The sequence below is a fragment of the Aphelocoma coerulescens genome, chromosome 1A (genome assembly GCF_041296385.1).
Source record: "Aphelocoma coerulescens isolate FSJ_1873_10779 chromosome 1A, UR_Acoe_1.0, whole genome shotgun sequence".
In the NCBI taxonomy this organism is placed as follows: domain Eukaryota; kingdom Metazoa; phylum Chordata; class Aves; order Passeriformes; family Corvidae; genus Aphelocoma; species Aphelocoma coerulescens.
In genome coordinates, this window is record NC_091014.1 from 13,053,371 (window position 1) to 13,068,602 (window position 15,232).

The window sequence follows — 15,232 nt, forward strand, 5'->3', positions numbered from 1 at the left end:
AAAAAAATAAGAGAAAAGGCCTCACCAAATATGTCAAAGTAATGTACCACATACCAGTAAAAATTAAAATAAGTTAATATAAACCAGAAATAAGTGCAGCAGCATATTATTAAAAAGAGGAAATGCACTACAACATTTTAAAAGTCTCCATATTCCAATGATTACCAAAATTTAGCTATACTTTGAGTTCTTTTACTCAAACTTTAGACAATAGATCTGCTATGCTCTAAAAACTTGGGGAAAAAAACCCAAACCTGCCTTTTCTAATTTCATTAGAAAGCACCTATACCACAGGAGATCCTTTCAACAGAAATCATTATTAGAAGCAGGTTAATTCTATTCTACTGTATTACATCACATATTTTGACTATAATTTGAGAACAGAAAGTATAAAAATGTTTCCTTGGCAAACCAGTAAGTATTTATATGCTGCAGCTAGTAAGGTTGTTCTCTGAAGTTTCAATTGCAGTTACAAGCCATGGTGTATTACTTCAGAGAGCAGCTCTCACCATCTCCAGCCACAGAACTGATCTAACAATGAAGCAGGCAGGGCCTTGGCCACGGATGGACAGAACTGTTCTGAATGTCCCATCCCTGGAAGTGTTCAAGGCCAGGCTGAATGGGGCTCTGAGCAACCTGGTCTAGTGGAAGGTGTCCCTGTCCATGACAGGGGGGTTGGAACTGGATGATCTTTAAGGTTCCTTCCAACCCAAACCATTCTATGATTTTATGAATTAAATTGAAGGTTTTGAATGAAACACACTGGAAATTTATAGAGCTCTTTTCCTGAAAATACTTCTCTTTGTGGAAACCTGAGACAACCTGGGACATGACTAAGCATTGGGTTAATGCATTGAGCCAATCTTCCCTTAGGAATTCTCTCCGGGGGAAAAAAAAAACAAACAAACAAAAAAACAACAGAACACCAACAAAACCAACTTTTTAGCTACAGAGATCTCAGTCCACTGGAACTGAGTCATCTCCCAAACTGCAAGCCCACTGAAGTGTTTCATCATCACTGATCTATCACTCATAGCGTGCTGAAGAAAACAAGCTTAAAATATCCACAGAGTCAAAAAATACAAACATTAAACCTTGGTTTGCTTCAGATGAAGTCTCCTGGTTTGCTGTTCATACCTGTTTATATGTTCTCTCTGCTACACAGAGCAGAAAAAAGAAAATCCACACTAGAGACACCCGGACCACAAAACTTATAATAACCATTGAGAGAACCAGAACATCTCCATCTGATCCAAATGCAGTCATGCAAAGCTCAGTGGCAGAATGTGCAGCTAGTTGTTCTAAATCTTTAGCTTGGGAAAGTCGAAAGACAAAGGGCATTAAACCCAAGATTAAAGATATGACATTTCCAAAAATTTGATAACCAATTCCTGGTATATAGCTGTTCACCTAAAAAGAAAAAGAAAGGGTATATATTTAATTTTGGAATTATTTTTTTCATTAAGTCAATAAAAAAATTGTTAATGCCTTTATTTTATCACAACACTTTATAATCTGGCAAATTATATGAAAACTTCAACCAATCATCTTCCCATTTTACTATTGAAAAATGAGGAAGTCCTCAAAAAGCACTTAATGCACAGGATCCAAATAAGACAAGTAATTTAAAAACCCATCAATAAAACACCACAGTTAAACTCCAGTGCATATTCCTGCATTAGAAATTCACTGAATGCTGAATTAACCAAGTGGGCCAATCAGACTGTGCTGCTTGGACACTTTACCTTGCTCCTATTTCTGGTTAAGGTTGTACCCTTTTTAGTGGAATCAAAGTGTTTACAGTGCAGACAAGACTGGAGCTCTGTTGTGCTCGCTATGGCTTGCTGAGTTTATCTCTGCTGTGCATTGCATCCAAACCTGTAAAGTCTCTGAGTCAAGCAGAGATCAGAACTAGGTTTGTGAATACATTGCTTTTTAACAAGTTGGAGAAAGTATCAACTTGTCAGAACTAGTGAGAGTTTTCTTCAGCTGTGCTTGGATTTTGTGACCAACTCTACAAAATACCCACGTTGTCTATATTGAAAAAGAGCACAGCATCAACTAAATGCATTTCCAACTGTTTCCTGAAGAGGAGTACTAGGAAAAAGGAGGGAGGACTAGTGAGAACATCCCACTCATCCTCTTAAGAGGTTTGCTTCCTAAAGAGGAAAGCTTTCTTTTCCAATCCTTACTTTAGCAACCAGATATGCAGATCTTTATTTATAACTCAATAAATTACTTGTTCATCGAAATCAAGGCAATAAACACGAATATTCACAGCATGTATCAATAAAACTGAGGCTGGCTACATGTGCAAGCACCTAACAATGCAAACACCTTTTTTTTGTCCCGACACTGAAGATTTGGTAGCTCTTTAATCTGGTAGTAACAAGTAAATCAGAGTGATGTAAGCCATATAACAATAATGTGAATAACAGATACTTAAACAATAACACAAACAACAAAACAAACAACTTAAAAAACCCACAACCAACCAAACACCCCCCCACCATAAACCAAGCTTGGTAGTGATAGTGGTAGTGCTTACAATTCTAGATACAATATTTGCATAAAACAAAACAAATACTCACTCTGTTCATTATCATACCACTGATTTCAAGCACAGACATATCTGCTTTCTTGCAGTCATTACCCTCCCATACAATTGCACTTATTTTTTCTAGTCCTGGATTCAAACTGTGGATCCAAGGCAAATGACTCTGGGAAAGACAAGGAGTATCTTCCATCACAATTAATCTTTTTTCATGTCAATATGCCTTTGTCAGCAATATACTAACAACAAAAATATGTCCAAACCAAAACCCTTTAGACTGACACAAATATTGCTATGAAATACTATATTGCTATATAGCATTTACTTCTACTATATGTTAACCTCATTCCTCAAAATCATCCCCTTCTTTTCCAAGAAACAGTTGTGAGAACAAAGATCTCTCCTTCTCCATACTCCATTTTGTAATAGGGATCAGTTAATGTGACTAAGGATTTATTGGCTTCTTTTTCACTCAAACATATCAAAGAAGAAAGAAATATGAAAACAAACTTCCACTTATAAGTCATTTTTAATTCTGACACATTTAATAAATTATTTTTTTATTATTTATTTCCCTCTAACATTCTGAAAAGCACTCTTCTCAGGTTAAGCCTAAGGGAAACAATTTTTTAATGTACTCTTGATGATATTTGTATACTTCACAATCCTTGTTATGGATAAAGACCCCCTGTGCACACTGTATCTGGCCAGACTCAGAGAGCAATAGGTGTCTAATCAGTACAGGCAGCTCCTAGAGCCAAGCAATCCCCCACTCATCTACTGATTGCACTTAGGGCTCAGGGACCTTCTTCTCAAACCACAGAGCCAAGTGAGAACTTATGGATATGGAAAAATGTTAAGGTGACAAGTTCTGCTGTGGCCAATTCTTGACTTTCCTCAGTTCTGTCTCCCTCCTCCTCTCCCACTCAGGAGATTAAAACTGCTTTCAAGTTTAGTCACCTGGCACTATATGCATCACACTGCTGGAGGTGGTGGTGCTGGCAGGGGCAACAGCATGCTATTATTTTTAGATTTTAATTATCACTGATCAAAAGCAAAGCTTTATTTTCATTTTATCACTTGCTTTGTAAGTATTGATCTGAAATCTTCGTAATCTCTTCAGTACTCAATTATCTCCCTTATTTCCAATGAATGAAGAAAAAATGATTTATATTATTATGACAGCACAAATATTCGTTGCAGGTTTTTCTTAACCACAGTTTTCCAAGCTCTCCCTCTAGAGGGAGTATCAGCACCAGGAGCTGAAACTCAAAAATTTACAATCTGCAATCAAATAGAAAAATTCTCAACTCATCAACTCAATAAATACACTGCAATTCAACTCACTACTCCAAGGCTTAGTGTTAATGGAATGCAAGCAGGAAGAACTAAAAATAAAAAAAAGGCTGTATGAAATTCAAATTGCTATTATTAACTTTAAGGTTAAAAAAAATTTTAACTGAATAGAATTTAGACATGTATAATACACACATGATATCATATACATACACATATACATGAAGCATGTGTTACCCTTCTGTTTGCTTTTCCTATATATACATTTTTAAATAAGCAAACAGAAAGATGTCTGATAAGTGCTTATAAAAAGCAATGCCATTAGAGAAAAAAAAAGGGGGGGGAGGAATCCACCAAAACCCAAACAGCAAAAAATTAAACAAAACAAACAAACCCCCAGAAAAATAAACAACTAAACAGAACCACCTATCAAAGAGGAAACTTCATCAGTACTTTCCCTAAACTAGAATTAAGATTCAAACACTCAAATATTCTACAGGCTACTTTGATATATTGTCATACTCTCTTCATTTGACAAATTAATGACTGAGTAGCAGAAATCAAGTTTTCCTTGTTTTAATTCTATCAAATCACTTTGGCTTTGATACTTCCATCTAATATAGGTCTTTGTCCCAGGCCTTCTGTGACATATGATAAAACAGGCAACACTGAGTTTGTGTGTAGAGTAAAAGACCAAAATTGGTGGATACCAACCTGATGAAATGGGTCATCTCTGTACTCTTTCTTCACACACGGATTCACTTGAGGGCTTTCCACGTCTGTCTCGCTGGTACAGGACGAGTGGCACTCAGCACAGTGTAAGAGGTCCTCCCACAGCACATCTTCTGTTTCTGACTCTGGCCTTGCACTCTCAGAGTCTTGTCTGGAGCTTGAGCACCGAGAACTGCAGCTAGTACCTGATTTAGGTGTATCCTGAAACCCAAATATCCACTGGAATTAATGTAGCTGTTTTATTCTACATCATTTCCTGGCAGAGAAGTTCAAATTAGTGAACCTGTGTCTATCTGGATTTTTAGGTTCTAATCCATTATCTTTCTTATTGGAAAGATTTGGATGTTTATTGTGTCTAAGAGGTTGCACATTTTAAGATACTGTACCGAAAAAGCAACAGTCCATGGCCCCTGCTTTTTTTTTTTGGGGGGGGGGGGGGGGGGGGTCACATAGGGAAGAATCAAATCATATTCATTATTAAAAGGAAATAACTACTTCACAGATTTTTAGAGCTCAGCAGTTTAGAATCTGACAGCAGTTATCAAGCCACAAGCTCCAGCTATAGCTCAAACTTCTGAGGAACTGACAGTCAGAGTCCCTAAAACCACATTGTTACTACTAACATACCTTCTCAAAGATGGAGTGAGCTTGTTTGAAAACAGTAATGCATCAGGTATAGAGGGGAAAAATAAGCACGGGTACACATAGCTAATGATAGGTAATGCCATGTGTAATCTGCAGAGTTATACATAAAATTTTAATTATTTTAAACAAACTGCAGTTGACTAACAAGTATGCCTTTGTAAACTCAAATTTTACCTGGATCTTAGATAAAGAAAGAAAAATCTTGAGTTTGGGACATTCAAATCTTCCAATGCATACACATGAAACAATCTACTGTTGTCTTCAGAACAACAAGGCACAGTTTAAACTACTTTCTACAATAAACAGAATCCACTTCCAGCAAGACAGGGTGTAATATTAAAAGCAGTACCACCTACTCATTGCCATCCTCTGGCAATTTCCATTCCCTCTTAACACAAAGTTCATTTCTTTCTACTAATTTCTCTTGAGAACACACACACAATTTTTTACACTGAAAAAAAACCTAAGCAATGTTTCAGCAGACATACTAACTTAATATGATTCATAGTGCATTACTATCTGAAGAAATGTTCTTCATTCTTTCTGAAAAGCATGCTTAATGTATTTTATGTAAACCATTTTGTAAAGAAATGTTCAGAAAAAATTTGGTCTGAACTTTCTCCATCTTTTACAAAGTGAGGGATAACACCAATGCAGAAAGAGTCTCTAGTATTTTTTTTCTTAAAATGCAAAAAACAAGGTATTTCTAGAAGGCAGTCACTTCTGGGTACCACTGAGGCCTGAAGTTAATAAAGTAAGAACATTTTAAAAAGCTTGCTCAAACAACAGTTAAGTATACATGTAAACACAAAGATAAAAGAAAATGTAGGACAGAATTTGAGAGTATATCCATTGACTTCACTAATTTTTTTTTTTAAATACAAAGAAAGCTTTCACTGATTCGAAAACTATTGTTTCATTTCCTTTGTAATGGTGTGGGGGAGGCGAATTGGTAGCAAGAAAGAAAAGCTTCCTCTTTCATTGCATCAGTCAGATCAGTGAACGAGGAATAAATGTAGAACAGTACTGCCACAGCTAAACATGGATTACATTTTGTCTCTTTAATTTCTGAAGGTATCTACAAAGTCTTCCCTAGCTTTGAAGCACTTTATGCAAGAGAAAATATATTTAAGCTGAAAAAAAAAATCAACTGTAATAGCATCTTTGCCTGTTCTTGTGAAGCACTACGGCTGCACAAGCACACAGTGAAGGGACATCTTCTGTAATATGAAACTAACAGTGCCATTATCACAAACCACACATGCAAAAGGCATTAAACACTTAAATCAATTAACACTCTGGATCTTCTTAACCAAAGTCTATGAGAAATGAATGAAAGAATAGCTTATCTAATAATGTTCTTTATGCAAAGCATCAACTTCAAGGCTTTGCAGCTGTGATCAGAGCAAGCAATATCTGAACAGTTCCAAGAGACTTTTCTTATATCAAGTAGAGAGTTTACTCATGTGACTCTGCCTATCAAACCCATCTGTCAGTGGACTTTTGTCAGTGCTGATTTTATTCTTTACTCTCTTTGCTCAGCCTTAGTGACAAAACAGCAATACAGCCTTTAAAAAGTGTTCTATATCTGTGAAGTTGCATACCATTAGCAAAATAGCATAATTTTTAAAAATAATACATAAATAAACAAAACTACAATAAGATATCCCATTCTCTTTCAATGCCCGAGTCCTTACAATTAAGGTTCTGCTAATATGGAATCTGTGAAATCCCCTATTACAAGCTGTAATGTCATCAAGTCTCTTAAAATTTCGGTATTTTTATGCATTAACAATTTTGTTAAGATTTCATGACAAGATTTTATATTACTGTTTCAACAAACACAAGGAAATTGAAACTCAGAGTCAATCAGACTTCTCCACAAAAAAAGCAAGTGAATCCAAAATACTAAATGGAGAGAAACAGGAGCAGTACCATGCTAAAAATTTGCATATTGCCAATTACTACTGTTTCTGTAACAAAGCAAATTTCCAGAGGAAATAACTGTTGTCACAAGACAGCAACAGAGTTACCATAACCTGATGCAAGATCTACAGAACATATTTAGGCTCCTTGTAACATACTGAAAAATAGGATGACGCTCAAAGAAACTAGATTACAACCTCTTAATTTCAAAGCACTGTCATGAAACAAAAGCAAAAAACAAACCAAAAACAAAACAAAAAACCAAAACAACTCTATTCCTCGCTAGCATGACTTCCAATTTACAGACTCCTAAAATCCAATATAGGAAAAAAAAAAGTCTGAGGAAATGTCATAGTCTATCTCCAGCCAACAACCAAGCATATGCAAGCTTGCCCAATATACCTACTCAATAAGAAGTCAAGAGGTTCCAAGGATTTACAGGCAATAAGCAATAGAAATGAACATACCTCCAGAGGGTAGTGTTTCTTATAATGGTGAGATTTCCTGTTTCGAAGTGTACAATCACTAGAAGTGCGTTCGACATTGCGACGTAAAGAATAGCCAGTTTCAGGCCCTTCCTCACTAGAAACTTCATCTGATAAATTTGTCACAGCCCTGTGAGTATCCTAGTGCAAGAAATACAGCATTAGTAAGACACAGAGTCATATTTACTAAGTCTTACTCAAATGAGTAATCAAATCATCAGTAGTAAATCAAATTTCTTTCTACAACTTTGGTATCAATGCTCTGCTAAACCAGACATTAATGCATTTTCAAGACTCAAAAGTAATTGGCAGTGCAAGAACTATGGAATAGAAATTGTAACATCAAAATAAGAACTTCCTCAAAGGAGGGCCTAGTTCACATTAGCCTCAAGATTATGACATTCTTATTTTAAATGTGATTTTTTGTAAACTGAACATGCCAAAATAGGCTTAGAGAAAATGTATCCACATATGAAAAAAAGAACAAACCAAACAAAAAAACCCAAACCAACCAACCAATCAAAAGCAACAGTATAACATTGCCATATATAACAGTATAACAAAGTTAACATTTACCACTTCTTACAAGAATAAAGTTCTTAGCGATTGCATGTTGAATACTGAGGTCATTCATGTGAGTTAGTTTGAATACAGGATATCCAGGAGATAATAAGACCCAGACAAATTAAAATTTCTTCTTTCTTCCATGCTCACTTCCTATGATTCTGTAAGGATTCTATTATTCCCTCTCATTCCTATTCCTCACTGTAGAGAGTTCTGTCTATTTCACTTGGAGGGAAATCCTGCTTTCCTCATCTTTCACACAGATCAATTAAAAAAAAAAAAAAGGAAAAGGAAAATGATTCACAGGCAAATGCTCAGAATCACCTTAAAATTACTCATTGTCAGTAATCCAAACTTTGTTCCATTTTAGCACAGAGACAGACCAGAGATGCCCAGACTATCAGAGAAGGTACAGAATGTTTACCTGGTCAGGAAATACCCACAGATAAAGCACAGCACACAAACTTGTGCACTGAAATAGAGAATACCAAAGAATGTTTAAACACCATTAATGCTCCTCCTACAACAGAAAGGAAAGGCCAGGAATATGATGAAATAAGACAACTCACTGTAATTTTTGGCCACAGGACCCTAAGCCTAATTTCATTTTTAAAATATTTTTAAGAATAAAGTAGATAAAAATGCATTAAAAGCATCATAAAAAGCAACAAACACACTTACTTTGTGGTGACTGTGATTGCTCAAGGCATCTCTCACTGTGGAAGGGCTCCACCCTGCCTCTTCTGGCCTAATCACTTCACACCGACGTTCATGGCCCTGCACACATTCTTCACTGCCTTTGCCTGGTTTTTTCCCATCAAGAGACACGTAGCCATTATCAGTTTCAGTGGATTTATCTATTGAGTTTTTTGCTTTCTTAGATCTATATTTAAAACAAATATATGTATTAAATTAATTATTCTCTGGATTATTTCCCAGTCTAAATCCTGCTTATTCCTCTCAACCCATGTTTTAGCACTAAGATGTCCACAAACTAACAATAATAACATTTGATTTTGATGCCATATTTGTAACTATTTAGTCTTCTAAATAATATCCATTATCCTCTCCTAAAATTGTTACAAAATAAACTGTCAGTGTGTGAAAGAAATTTATATCACTAGCTACTGAAAGAAAAGGAAACCTGTTTTAAAACTAAAACTTCACAGCAACTTTGGCAATAGAAGAACCACAAGCCTCAAAAGTGAATGAGAAACCCCTCTATTTTACCTTAACAAATAAAAGAGGTATGCTAGAAGTTGCTTTAATAATTATTAATTCAAAGCAAGCATGCAATTTCCTGAAGCTGCAAACAAACATGCTGTTTAGTACTCCATACACTGATATTTGCTGTTGTTTTGAATATACTCTGCTTACTGACAACTCTAGTAACAGAAGGGGATCTACTCTTTTTTGTACTGTCCAGTAACACCCTGGCAATGTTTTTCAGTATCTCTTACTAACACACCAATTAAGCTGTTTTAAAAAGGACAGTATCTTAAGATTGGTGAATAGTTTCCCATAACATCCTCTAGAATCAAGGCCCTTTCCTAGACAACTGATGCACCAGCAAGACTACCTAATGCAAGAAGAAGACTCTCTCAAAGCAAACATTTGGATGATTACACTCCCAAACTAGGATGAGCAGGGGATGAAGGAATGAAGAGGAATAGCAGCTTGCTACCTTACTGACAGGGACTTTTAGTCTTGTCTAACGATTCTGTATTGTCAAAGTAAATTATTTTGTTTTTTAGATTCTCAGAACACTTGGTGGGGAATAACAGGGGGGGAGAACAAGAGGAGAGTGTTATAAATAAGGCTTTCTGAAATTTTTTATTTTTATTACAAGTAGAACACGGGGCATAGGTCAGAGAACTATCAAGAATCTGTTCAATTGATCCTGTGAGGGAATATGCACTGCATTCCTCTTTAAGGACTGAGGCATTCTGTGAGGCTTCAATTACACAGCAGAAGATTAAATTCCTCTTTAATATGTACATCAAACAAATTGGGAGAATTTGGAGTGTCGCCTCACATTCTTTCCAAGATAAGGTATCCCACATGTAAAGGACAATCCTGAACACAAAAAATGGCTAGGGACAGCTGGACAGAATAGAAAAAAAAAAAATCCAAAAAGGATCAATTCAGCTCACAAAATAATAGTATACAGACAAAATGGAATAATGGAATAAAGGAATGAAGACAAAATAATCAAGAGAAGAGACAATGTTACTAAGGTGTTTCATCCTCCTTTCCCATCTTTAATCTAATTTTGTCACACTAACTAGGAAAAAAGTTAACATCGATATTTCTTTTAAAGCAAAAGAACTGCCTTTCAGTGGCAACTCATTGCAAAATAGTAAGTTTCAGTAAGGTCAGTTGTGAGTACTGAGGAAGTAGCACTAATATTAAATTATCTGCAATAAGGAGCAATCCTGATAGGCCAATCTGTAATTCATTAAATATTCTTCCAGCATTTTTTAAAAATTTCTTTCTAACAGTGCAGAAGTAAATGCAGTTCTCATCACACACATCCAATCAGAGCCACTTCCCTCCACAGGTTACTAAACTGCATGAGCAGATTAATGGGACAACTCTTCCAAGTTTGATTTGAGAAGTTTTCATAGATTTTGTACAAAACTTCAAAGCTAGGAGGAAGAAATAGCTTCAAACAGTTGAACAGGGACAGATAAGAAAATGAAAGAACATATGCATATATGCACAACATTTTCAGATGGGATTTCACTACTCAAGCAATGTTTGAGTGCTAAAATCACAAGACCAAAGCTACCTGTCTGGTATCAACTACGGCTCATTCTGAATATCAGAGAGCTTGACTGAAGTCTTTACTTGCTTCTAACAAAGAAACCAAAGTCACCTTTCTATAAGACTCCCTAAGTTTAACTGTAAGCCTCAAGCCAGAAAAATGTAAATTTGGGCTTAAACTTATGCTTTTGTGCACATGTTTAAAAAAAAAAACAAAAAACAAAAAAAACCACAGTAACAAACATAAACAATATATCCCTAGCTGACAAAAATGTATGGTTTTCTAGAATTACTATATATACACATACATCCTTAATCAACTTTTACAATTTTATGCTATAACTAAAAGTATTTAGAGCAAGACAAACAACACCAGGAGTAAATATAATGTCTTAAAAGGCTTGAATATGTGCAAAAGCTAAATCAAGAATGACTTTCGGTCTTATTCATGCATTAGCCAGAGAAAATATACTAAGGAAAAGTTAAATAAAGTTTCTGGAAGACTGTGGATTTTCACTCCCAAGTATTCTTTCAATGTATTTTCATTGGGGTTGATCACAAAAGCTCTCCTCTCCGTTCCCACTGCAAAACATTTAAAGTTACAAGATTTACACCGGAGTAAGGAGCACAGTCCCAAGGCACGGAGCAAAGTCCCAAATCAGTACTACATTCTGAACAAATCACCTTTTTGGATACTGCCCTCTTTTCCAGTAAAATTTACCAGTAGTATTTTCTAAATTGCCTCTGTGCTGGCTTAAAGTTTAGAATTATAATTTACAAGTCAGACTGAGTTCTGCCACTCAAAAGGCTATTTACTGAATACACAGTTCCAGATTACCAATGATCTGAGCATAGGAAAATGGTCTAGGTATACAGGGTCCTGCCCTAACACAGAGAACATAATTTCTGAGGTTAATTTTAAAATCATGTATTTATTACCTATACTTAAAATTCCAGGAAACAGTATGTCAAAGCTTAATGTAAGTGAAAAACTGCTGAAAATAAACATGCATGTGACATTCTATATAAGACATTCTAATGTGCTTATCTAAAGAGCTTCCAACCATGTCTTAAGAAATACAACAGGTGTAGCTGTGAAGCTTCCTTGCACTGAGATTTCATAAGATTTTCTTTAAGCAACATCATCCAAGTAGTCAATGTACTCCACACTGGGCTCTTGCTTCCTCATTCCCAGCCCCACTCCCATTGTGCTGACAAAACTGTTTGCATTACCATGAAAAAATTTACATGAAGAAACTGAACTGCTTGTTCTCTGGGGGGGAAAAAAAAGGTTATTTTTCATCTAGACAAGTTTCTATGGCTCTAGACCTACAAACAACTGTGCCTCTGCAACTGAAGGGTAACAAAGGACTAAGGGCTGTTTACAGCTTTCTCAGCCACTCTGTGCTCTTTTTCCTTTGAAGATACTGTATGTACTAAGTCATCATGGAGGCTTAACATCTATATATACACACAGACTACCTCTCATTAAATGGTTTAAACAAGTCTTTGGGATAAGTTCCACATAGCCCTTTTCAACAGAAAATATTCTGAGCCCAACAGCAAGAAAGGAGAAAAAAAAAAATCAATCTTCCAACACTCTTCTTCTCACAGATCAGTATCTTCAATGAAGGGAAAACAAAACATTCAAAAATTTACACGATTACACTTGAAACATAGCAGACAGTAATGCCTGCAGACTAAAGAACAGCCCTGGTGCCTATCACTATGACCCACAGTTTATCAACAAGAGCTTAACCCACACAAGAAAAAGTCAAATGAACCCTCCTCTTACAATATTTTTAAACATTTTTAAAACTTGGCCAAGGTTTCAAGTAGATAATCCCAGAATATAACGTAAGGTTTACCAGTGGCTAAGAGCACGAATCACAGGTATGACAGACATGTTGGTGTTGCTGTATTTACAATGCAGCATGCACAACAAAACATCAGTAATTTGCATTATCCCTTTTCTCAATTTAATTTATACTTTATGAGTATATTTTCATTTATTAATGAATGCTGATGCATAGCATATCTTGCACATAGCTACAGAATGGGGTTTATAAAAACTTTTTTAAATAGCCCAATCAGCAGATTGATCATTTTCAAACCAGATCTCGAATGTAACAGGTTTAGATGTTTTTTCCAACCTTTACAAAATCTATCTTCGATGTTTTTTATAAACTAAATGCTGTGCTTATTTGAATCTTGAAGGCTTTTTCTTCAGAAAAAGTGTGTGACTTGATCACAGTGACAGAGTTCAATGAGCATTCTCTCAGTAATAAGGAGCTAATCTAATAAAGTAAAATAAAGAGTTGAATTTTTCTCTTTGGATTAAAACTGAAAAACTAAGTTGTTTTTTTTCCTGATAGCTTACACAGTGTACTCCTACAACAAAATACAATTTAACTCAAACTTAATTCTGTACTCTGCTCTAGTGAGATCCCACTTGGAGCACCATGCTAAGCTCTGGGGCCCCCAACACGAGACTGTTGGAACAAGTCCAGAGGAGGGACAACAACATGATCAGAGGGCTGGAGCACCTCTCTTGTGAAGACAGCTGAGAGATCTGGGGTTATTCAACCTGGAAAAAAGGCTCCAGGGAGACCCACTGAGCACCTTCCAGATCTGGAGAGGAACTTTTTACAAGAGCATGGAGTGATAGGACAAGGGGCAATGGTCCTTTCTAACCCAAATTATTCTACAATAATATTTTTTCAATTTTCTTCAGTATTTTTTCAAAATGATTGTATCAGCATTTGCAGAAGTCAAGAAACAACATTGTTGCGGTTCCTCTCTGCTGCAACACAACACATTAGTCCACTTTCAAATACTCACGAGTTTGCTATTAAGAGCAAAAACTAGATCAACAGAAGTTTAATCATTACATCAATATTTACTTAATTAGAAAAGGGATAGTGCATCTCTAACACATACATAGCCTTGAATAAATACAAACCCTGATAAAAAGAAAGCAGCATGCCAGATATCTCTGAAGACAGCGCCAATACTGCAAGAGGTGCTTGTACCGTAGCTCTGCACTGTTCCCTCCTGTGTGTTATCTGTGGTACTAGAGCCATCTCCTTCCCTATGTACTTCCAAATGTGCTGCTTTCCTTAATTTCCTTCATCAGAAAAGATTAAAATGGGAATGTAGCTTTGTAAGTGCAACCTGCTAGTTCTATAATGTGTTCAGCAGTTTAAGCATGCAAAAACAAGCAAGATTTCAAAGTATTTTGCTAAAGCTTTGTTGTATCAATTTAATAAACTCCATTTAATAAAGAAAAGCATGACATTCATTATTATAATACTTAAACACAAAATGCATTTCATTATCAGAGGCTTAGACCTACAGAATTCACTACTGCAGTGTTTCCCATTTTAATGGGACAATTCACTGTGGCAAACCACAATCAGTGGAGTGCTTGGAAGACTTAAATTCTACATTTCCAAGAGCATCTCTTCTAACATATACTTCCCACAGATCATTAGCCAGTGTTATAAAACTAAATCTGCAGTAGTATAAACACTGTCACTCCACCACTATTCAGATAATAACTGTTTTGAGGCAAAATGTCAGATTTAATGCATTAAAATTCAAATAAAATTATCCATAAATTAGTCAAGGCATAAAAGTTAAAGAGCACCAATTAAGCACCCATTTTGAAGTTTCAAATAAAAACAGCATCAATTTCTCATCTCTAGCAAAGCACAGACTGTAAACCCCTACTTTTTTTTCATGCACATTCTCTACAGTAGTTTAACAATCTTAAATGATAAAGTACTTCAATGCAGACTATACCTTCTTCTTTTACCTCCTGTGCTGGGAGGTGGCTTAGGAGTTCGTGTTGAAACAATCTGACAGTGCACAGTCCCAAGCAGCAACATGAGCCATATTGGCCCAATGACTTCAGTCAGAGGTATATTATGTGGGCTTTGGGCTGTATAGAATAGCACTACAGCAGCAACTGGAAAAGAAGGGAAATTAAGTTGAGTTTAATGTCTGAAATGGCCAACTCATTATATGGCTTTTGTCAAAAACAAACCAGTCAGATGCAGACCTTTACCTGCATTTTAAGTCAACTCACGTAATTCTGAGAGAATGAAATTATAATTGCTGAAGAACAGCATCAATAAAGGTTTAAACAGTTGACTACTCTCTTAATACCCATCTTTTCTTTCATACTTGTGATATTATAGGTATTGCTCAAAAAGAGGTGGCTGAATAAGGGGGGGGGGGGAACATTTAGAAGTCTGTATCT

General features: G+C 35.8%; 1 protein-coding gene across 3 annotated transcripts in view; it reads right to left on the bottom strand.

Annotated features, from left to right (window-relative positions):
• Nucleotides 1–15,232, bottom strand: part of PHTF2 (putative homeodomain transcription factor 2) — a 62,659-nt gene that overhangs the window by 11,266 nt on the left and 36,161 nt on the right. For 2 of the 3 annotated variants that reach the window (XM_069035827.1, XM_069035846.1), the window contains 7 exons: nucleotides 14,773–14,938; nucleotides 13,931–14,095; nucleotides 8,884–9,085; nucleotides 7,621–7,779; nucleotides 4,565–4,783; nucleotides 2,592–2,720; nucleotides 1,138–1,410 (listed from right to left, as the gene is read on the bottom strand). In XM_069035827.1, coding sequence (XP_068891928.1) covers nucleotides 1,138–1,410; nucleotides 2,592–2,720; nucleotides 4,565–4,783; nucleotides 7,621–7,779; nucleotides 8,884–9,085; nucleotides 13,931–14,095; nucleotides 14,773–14,938 — 1,313 coding nt within the window. The remainder of the gene's footprint in view (nucleotides 1–1,137; nucleotides 1,411–2,591; nucleotides 2,721–4,564; nucleotides 4,784–7,620; nucleotides 7,780–8,883; nucleotides 9,086–13,930; nucleotides 14,096–14,772; nucleotides 14,939–15,232) is intronic. The other variant, XM_069035837.1, reaches the window with a different exon arrangement.